Source organism: Eurytemora carolleeae, unplaced genomic scaffold, assembly GCF_000591075.1.
Source record: "Eurytemora carolleeae unplaced genomic scaffold, Eaff_2.0 scaffold139, whole genome shotgun sequence".
Classification (NCBI taxonomy): Eukaryota; Metazoa; Arthropoda; class Copepoda; order Calanoida; family Temoridae; genus Eurytemora; species Eurytemora carolleeae.
In genome coordinates, this window is record NW_019396175.1 from 144,747 (window position 1) to 153,535 (window position 8,789).

Consider the following 8,789-nt stretch of genomic DNA (forward strand, 5'->3'; position numbering starts at 1 on the left):
GACATTGGGTTGAAAAGATATAGGGATTGGAAAATCTGAGTTTGTGGCAAAAACTTAATTCCTTTACAAATTAACGTAAAATATTAGTGTTAAATTGTTCAATTTTAAAATGTTTGATTCTTGTAAAATTTTGAAAAACAAATATATTTTCATAGTTAGTTTAATGTTGTTACAAGAAAAGCCCCTTGGACCAGTGTAACCTTTTGATTTCAGGAGGTTTTCAGGCCCAAGCGGGTGCTGAGCCCCCCCTGTAAAAGAAAAAAATTAAGCCCCCCCTGGATAAATTCCTGAATACGCCCCAATCATATAGATCAGAAATGTTTCATCATTAACCATTATAACCCGGGTTCTTAACCATCAAGTGGGCTCTAGTTTAAAGTAACAGTGTCCGACTTTTTACAGAAATACCTGATAAAAGATTAAGTATCACCGCGCAATTTGGTAACTGGACAATTTGGTAACCAACAATTTGGTAACCAACAATTTGGTAACCAACAATTTGGTAACCAACAATTTGGTAACCAACAATTTGGTAACCAACAATTTGGTAACCTGACAATGACCTGACAATAACAGCTCCAGAAACAAAACCCCACCTTGAGCGAATGAAACAGCTCCATAACATTTGCTCCAAATGGGATGAATCAACTGTAGAGGATTTCCTGGATGCAGTGAATGCGCTAATTTAAGTTTCCTCATTAGCATGTAGTTTAAATGTTATCATATGTAAAAGAAGTAAATGATATATGAAAGTTTAATAAACCTGGTGAATCATAAGTCTTTAAATAGTCCTGCTTATTTCATTTTAGATTTTTTTTGTATTACAAATTGTCAGGTTACCAAATTGTTAGGTTACCAAATTGTTAGGTTACCAAATTGTCAAGTTACCAAATTGTCAAGTTACCAAATTATTAGTTACCAAATTGTCAAGTTACCAAATTGTCAAGTTACCAAATTGTTAGTTTCCAAATTGTCAAGTTACCCAATTATTAGTTACAAAATTGTTAGTTACCAAAATGTTTTTTTACCAAATTATTAGTTACAAATAATCCGCCTATCTTTTATTTTGATACTTTATGACCCCGTTATTTGTTGTCAAAACTTCCTTTTAAGGTCGTGGGCCAGTAACCAGGGTTAAGGATACCAAGGTGTCCCGGCATCAAGTTCGTGTGAGCTGGGATGATCAGGGGATTCATCTATCACAAACTGGAGAGAATCCGTCCTATCTAGATGGTAGAATGCTATCCAAGGTACAAAAAAAACTTTAAGGAAATATGGACTGAACTAAGCGTACCTACTAACTATGAGATCTAATTTAATTAAACATGTAGGATGAGAAGGTTGAATTATCTGATGGTCAAGTTCTTCATTTAGGAATTAAAAATAATTAAACCTAATTTTTAAGTTTAACGTCCAATAAAAAATAATTCCACGTAAGGAGAATGTAAACATTATTCCAAGGTACCCTCCATTGAAAGAGTGGTATGTTTAATCACAACGGTTTCCTCGATAGCTTTTTCCGATCAAGTATTTATTAGATATTCATGTTTTTTTGTGTTTGTTAACTGATTATTTTCATTTGTGATATTTCTGCTAATTTTAAGGGAACCGTTGTGAATTGGACACGCCCCTTTATTAAATTGAGACTCTCTTTTTAATGGTAAGATGAGTTTTTAAAAAATGAAATAATTTTTTCTTAACCTTAAATTAGTTTATTTCTTTTGAATAGTGTCGAACAAGTTTCCCTTCAAATTGATCCTCAAAACAGACTTTATAACTGGTCGACCGAAGATTACCTCGTCTGATGCTGAAAATCTCTCCGGCGGTGTAAAGAGGAACTCCGCCGGCGAAGAGAAAACAGTCAGTTCAAGGGTGGACTATAATCATTGGAGTCATGGTCTTCTAGCATCCATGAAGAATCCAGAGTTCAAAGTTTTGGAGAATGAAGATCATGTTGTGATAAAGGTTTGTAACTGGTGGGCATCCATTTTAAACATATTCTCTACAATTTTTGTTATATCAAAAACTTATACTTTACATTATACAATCTAGAATAAAAACTTAATGCTAGTCCTTTCTAGGATAAATATCCCAAGTCCCAGTGTCACTATCTAGTCCTCCCTACGGAGAAAATTCCAAACCTCAAGAGTTTAAATTCCACCCATGTGGCCCTTTTGGACCGGTTGGTGGAGACTGGACGAACTTTAACTGCGCGGCATCCGAGCTCAACATTTAGGTTTAAAGAAATTCTTTTATTTTATCATTTTTACTTTCTAATACTGAAACTGCTGGGGGAAGGGAAGAGAAATATTTGGTGTCCTTTTTCTATTTTGAACCCGGTAAGAAACTAGTAACAAATTTTTTACTCTTAAAACTAGTGAGGCAAAAAAATAGTAAACTTTCTTAATAGTAAAAAATAGTAATCATTCTTAAGATCAAATTAAAGGAGCCAGAACCTGCCCCCCCCCCCCTAACCGTCTATGGTTTATAAAATCTTAATATTATCTAAAATTCGCAAGGATAAAAATGAAAAATAGCCGATTTTTTATTAGATTAGGATTTCATGCTCAGCCATCCATGTCACAACTTCATCTGCATGTTATAAGCCAGGTTCATATAATTTAATCATTTTTTTATTTGTGGACTTAAAAAATTTTAATTCTTCATTTTTTCAGGATTTTGATTCAAGTTTTCTGAAAACAAAGAAGCATTGGAACAGTTTTACAACTGCTTTCTTCATAAATCCTGCAGAAGTTAAAGATAAACTAGAATCCAAGGTTTGCTTACTCAAACTTCTAATACAATAAATTGCAATTTTTTCATAATTTGAAGTTTAAATCAATTTAATTCAAATCAAAGAAATGCATTTTACTTGCCAAATATTATTGTACAACGGAATTGAGTCTTTGCAACAAACTCTGGTTTTCTAATCCCTTTATCTTTGCGACCCAATATTGTAGACCTTGTAATATTTCATTGAATTCCATTACATCCAATAATTTAAGTTTAAAATATAAAAGGTCCAAGTGGCAAAGATATAGGGACTAGAAAATTTGAGTTTGTGATGAAGACTCAGTTTCATTATGAAAACCCCACAAAAATATCTTTCTTTAATTTACGTTTTTGTTTAGGGGTTTTTCACACCACCAGACTCCGAGGTGTGTAAGAAATTGTTAAATACTCCGCTCAAATGTCACAAATGTGAAACAGAATTAAAGAATATGCCGGAGTTAAAGCAACACATTAAAATTCATTCATGAAATAACGAAACATTTAATTATGTAAGGAAATTTCAACGTTTTTGGATGATTTTTTACATTGACTGTTTCCTCTCACTTTATTCTCACTGCATTTGCGCGCATAACATATTCTATGTTTGATATTTTCAGATAGAATGATAGAACTAGTTTTGGTCAGACATGGGGAAACAGAGGCTAACAAAACTCATACCATCCAGGTTCTAGTAATATTCAGAAAATCTTTTTTTGATGATTCATTAAGTTACTTATATAACGAAAGAATTTTAATGTAGTTAAGATATGTATAAATTAAGAAAAATTAAGCGAAGTAAATTACCATCACATTACCTTTGTTTTGGTTAAACCAAAGATTACACTGTCCCCTAGAAACCCGAAGACCTAGGTTCAAAATAGGCGGGGGGGGGGGGCTGGTGGGGTTGAGGATGTCAATCTGAGGTTACGACCAACTCAGGTTCCCGAAAACTCTTCAGTCGGGTTCGCCTGCATCCAGGAATCATAATTAGAACAAAACCTGGGCAGATTTAAGAGACAACCCCAGGCGTTTATAAAATGCGTATTGCAAGGGGAAGTACTGATAAGTTCGGTCCCAGGGATTCATTATTATTAATTAATTAATTATGTAGTTATTTGGGTTATTGCTAAAGTAAAAATAAATAACACATTATGATAAAGATCGGGCTGAAAACCCAAAGTTTGGGTCAGAGCACCTTTTCGAAGGACGCCTTAAACAATCCATGTTAAGTATGATTTTATAATGGTTAGAAATGCATTTCCACTGTTAAAATCATTCCCCAAGTCCGCGAAAGAGAAAAGCTTTAAAAAAAATGGCGCTACGCATTTCTAATATACTAATGGGAATTTTTCTGTACTGCTTTTTAAGGAACTAGAAATTCAAGGGGCTTCGCGCCCTTCTTTATAGGCTTTTAGGGCGCTTCGCGCCCATCTTTTTATTTAAATTGTGAACATGTTCTTTTTGTTTACAACACGTCACGTGATGTCGCACGAAAAATTTGGGCCCGATCGGTTCAGCCTTTTTGACGTTTATTGGATACAAACAAACAGACAGACAAGCCAAATGTATAAATAGATACTGGACACCCCTTTGTTAATTGACTGATTGATAGATTGATTATATTCTTAGAAACTGATCTTTGATTGATTGATTGATTTATTTATATTCAGGGGCATCTAGACACTGATCTATCTGAGTTGGGTGTAAAACAAGCTGAGATGGTTGGTGAATCATTAGCAAAACATACCTTTCATCTGGCGCTCACCTCAGATCTCAAGAGGGCAAAATGGTATTTTTTTAAGTAACTTGTGTTGGGGTTTATACATCTTACTTTAGTATATCAATTTTTCATGTATGTATGTCACACTTATTAGCAGCCTTAATAGTGCATTCTCATTTTATTAGATTCCTCTGTAAGACTTAGTTGAGAGTGCGACTGCATAAGGACGTCTTCTTTTTAAACTGAACTGTTGCTAATAGAAAGGTCCAGACTTAAAGTCAAATTTCAAGAATCTTAATTCTAAAACTTAGATGAATTTGGCAAATCCCTGCATTTTATTCGATTTTTTCTGTTGAAACCCATTTTTTTAGTTTTTCATATATTAATATTAAGTACAGGTGAGGAGATTCGGAAGCGTAATCCCAGCTTTGAAAGTCTAGAGGAGCTACAAGTACTCAGGGAAAGATGTTTCGGTGATTTGGAAGGGAAACCTCTCAAAACTATGCTAGAAGCAATCAAGGTTTATTTTTTTTATAATTTTATATGATTCATTTGTATCAGTAGTTGAACTACGTAGATACAGTTGAACTACTTCTCTTGTGAGCCGGTTCAAGTCGAAGGAACTGTGGGCTAACTAAGTTTACAAAGTTCAATGTCCTTTCTTAGGGTTTGGATCGTTCCAAGCTGCAGTCCTGGGGTCCGGATAACGGAGAATCTGGAGATATGTTTAGGGAACAAAGAAATATTTGAAGATTTAGTAAAAATCCGTTTATTTTTGATTTGATACGATTCTAACTAGAACACGCAGAATGATTATTGTTTTTCTTCAGTCTTGTATTTTGTATTTTGCAATTGGTAAACATAAAAATTAATAGGACTTAAGGAAGACAAGAAACATCAACTATTTTAGGTTTTCCAAATGTCTTCTTTAAACAAAAAAACCGTTTCTCGTAAAAAGTGCTGTAAAAAACATATTTTAACTAATATACAGTGAGAACCAGAACACTTTGGAAAACAAAGAAGACATTAAAACAATCTTTTAGTAGTGGTTGATGTTACAAAACATACAGTTTTACTAGTAGCTATAAAACCTTTTATTAAGTGAAATGGATGTGTACATGTGTCTCATGTTATTTTTGTTTATTTTAAATATCTCTAGGTTTAAAGTCGTCTTCCGATTCCATAGTTTTCTGGATCTCATTGTAGAATTTGAACCAAATATTGTTCTTGGTTCTAGAGAGAGGATTGAGATGTTTATTAAAACTCTAGGAGAGAAGGTTCAGGGAATGGATAACCCCTGTGTTCTTGCAACAACGCACGGAGGATTTATCAAGGATTTTAACCTTCTTCTAGTTAACAAATACCAATGCTCTTTCCCTTGTCAGAATGGAGAATATGGCAGGTAAGCAACTTAACAGGGGTGGATATTTCTTCAAAATCAATTCATTTCTCCTAATTAAAAATCAAACACATACACATTTTAATAAATGAGTTTGGGAGACAAAATCAATTTTAAGATATTTTTATGTTTCTGTCTTCAAAGCTCGAAATCTTATTTGGAATGATTTTTGAATAAATATATTTCTGAGCTTTTAATGAAAAAAAAATCCAGGTTATAAATCTTCAAAAATGTTCCATCCCAATCTTCACATGTTTATTCTTTATATCTTCATCTTGCGTAATCAAAGCCCATAGAGGAAGCGTCCATCAACCAATCAATCATTTACCCTTTAGACTTCCTGATGGTTGCGTTAAAATGGCAACATGGCTTTCATTTGGCCCAGGCTTTAAAAACCAATGTTCATGAAGAACTTGCAACTCCATTCTGAAACTTGGATGCTCTACCTTATAAATTGAATTGAATTGAATTGAATTGGATTGGATTGGATTGGATTGGATTGGATTGGATTGGATTGGTCCAATTTTTTATTTCAAGTTTTTTTACATGAACCAGTCTTTTCGCTAGAGACAAAAAAGATTTTGAGACTTTTCAGATTCATAGTTAACTTCCAGAAACAATAGGTCAAATAACTAAGTAATAGATGACTAGCTCACTATACAATTTGTACAGCAATAAATTGGAAAATAAATCGTTTGTTTTAGAATCAGTCCAAACACCGGGGTCAGCAAATATTTCCTTGACTTTAATGATTCAGGTATTACTTAATTTAAGACCTGTCGCAATACAGTTTTGGAATATGGAAGCAGGATGCTCTTGAAACGATTTTATTTTATTTTGATCTGATTTGAAGTGGGAACTTTTGTATTTTGGATATCGATATTAATACTTGATCAGAGCTGGGAACTTTTAAATAGGATATCCTTAATCCCGATCGGTTAATTAATCAGAGCTGGGAAATTTAGAATGGTGGATATCGGGATTAATGCTTGATCCACTCTTTTTCTTAATCTTCAGATTAAATATTGCTTGTTGTCCTCATGAATTTAATCTCCAGATTAATTAACAGATCGGGATTAAGGATATTACATTCTAAAGTTTTCATCTCTGGAGATTAATAACAAGAGGAGAACAAGCATTATTTAATCTGGAGATTAAGGACAAGAGGAGATCAAGCATTGATCCCGATATCCACTATTCTTAATTTTTCTAGCTCAGGATCGTTTGTTAATCTACAGATTAATTCATTCTTTATCGATATCCAGTTAAGTGCTTAAAGTTCAATCAATCAGAGTGCCGTCTGCGGAAACAAACAGCCAATAAGAAGCAAAGGAATTTTGCCTCCAATCAACAAGATACCAGAGAAATGGCGGATATCCAGATTCAAAAGTGCCCATTATGGATATCGAGATTGATAGATTGGGATTGTAGTTATACTAACACAAAAGTTCCCAGTTTTTATTCGATTTGAACTAATCAGAGCTGGGAACTTTAGAATGGATAACCTTTAATCCTGACTGCTTAATCCGAATATCCACTGTGGAAACTTTTCATTTTAGTCCTTAATCCACTCTTTTTCTCATCTCTCTTTGGATATCCGTACATTGTTTTCTCCAATGAGAGTGCAGGAATATAGTTCGTAAATTGTGTTGACCAAAGACAGCCTTAAAAATAATTTCTATCCCATGAGAGAAATCCGTGATTTCTAACAAATAAAGAATATGTTGTCGGCCATTTTATAAATTGATCAGTGAAGAAAAATATTTAATAATACGTTTGAGATTATTTTTTAACCAATTTTAACTAATGTATTAATAAGAAAATGGGTGAAAAATTAAGTAGAGGCCCTTCCAGTCAAGATAACCAACAAATCTGGCGTTCCAAGAATCAAATTTGTTGATCTAAATATTTAATCTCGAGATTATGTTAGTCTCGAGATTAGCAAAAAGAGAGGATTAAGCATTAATCCCGATATCCAACATTCTAAAGTTCCCAGCTCTGATCTTCTTTATCACAAATTTTATATTAAAGTCGTTTTATATTAATTGATTATTTCTAGGAGAGCTTGTAAAGGCTACGTGCACGCAACTGTATAACAAGGATCATCTCAACAATCTGGCCACCGTGGAACCGGTTCTCTACGGCATATAAACAATCCTATCCTCCGTAGAACTGTTTTTCTACGGAATATAAACAATACTATCCTCCGTAGAACTGGTTCTCTACGGAATATAAACAAAACTATATGCCATAAACAAATCAAACAAAACCTTATTATTTATTTGTTTTAATATACTATTGAATGTTGATTATTTGATCATGACTGGTATTTATTTTATCTAATACTAACAGAATCCTGTAAAAAATTAAGATAATTAGTAGAATTGTCAAATTGTGGCTGGAATTTTGTTGATCAGTCGGGGGAAATTTTTTAATAGCGAGAAGAAGTTGGAGTTACATATGGCTAGTTTTACTACAACTACTGCCCTGGGTTTAAGTTTACATCAGCGGTCCAGAAAGACAGTTGAACTAGCCGTAGCTCGTTCAAATACCTATCTCTCTTATTTAAGTTTCTACTCAGAAAGAAGCTAAAAGAGACGCCTAACGTATATCTAGCAGCTTGGAGGCACAGTGTGTTTTTTAAGCCACCCATAAAAATACATTTTCTTTGATTATTAATTTATTTTCAAGTATTTTTACATTGTTGTTATTTATCATGTGTAAACCCTTATTAGGCAGGCAGTTCATCAAAGAATACAATTTTGACTAACTATCTGAAATAGATAACAATAAATCTGAATTGGAAAAGTCTCTGCTTATTGTTATTGGTATTAAATATAATCTCTGATATTTACACCGCTGTTGATTGATTAATAGATTTATAAGTTTATTAAATGA

At 33.3% G+C, this 8,789-nt stretch overlaps 1 protein-coding gene across 3 annotated transcripts in view; it reads left to right on the forward strand.

The window, feature by feature from the left end:
* Window positions 1–8,699, forward strand: part of LOC111697217 (aprataxin) — a 10,295-nt gene extending 1,596 nt beyond the window's left edge. Inside the window, exons 2-9 of one of the 3 annotated variants that reach the window (XR_002764248.1) lie at window positions 1,114–1,250; window positions 1,332–1,374; window positions 1,730–1,965; window positions 2,082–2,236; window positions 2,553–2,610; window positions 2,676–2,777; window positions 3,390–3,457; window positions 4,443–4,474. Coding sequence is in view for 2 of the 3 variants with exons in the window: in XM_023467125.1 (XP_023322893.1) it covers window positions 1,114–1,250; window positions 1,332–1,374; window positions 1,730–1,965; window positions 2,082–2,236; window positions 2,553–2,610; window positions 2,676–2,777; window positions 3,132–3,260 (860 nt within the window). In the remaining variant the exon portion in view is untranslated. Of the gene's footprint in view, window positions 1–1,113; window positions 1,251–1,331; window positions 1,375–1,729; window positions 1,966–2,081; window positions 2,237–2,552; window positions 2,611–2,675; window positions 2,778–3,131; window positions 3,267–3,389; window positions 3,458–4,442; window positions 4,562–4,885; window positions 5,013–5,158; window positions 5,224–5,729; window positions 5,895–6,595; window positions 6,649–7,950 lie in introns of those variants that run through there. The other 2 variants (XM_023467126.1, XM_023467125.1) reach the window with 2 other exon arrangements.
* The last annotated feature ends 90 nt before the right edge of the window (window positions 8,700–8,789 follow it).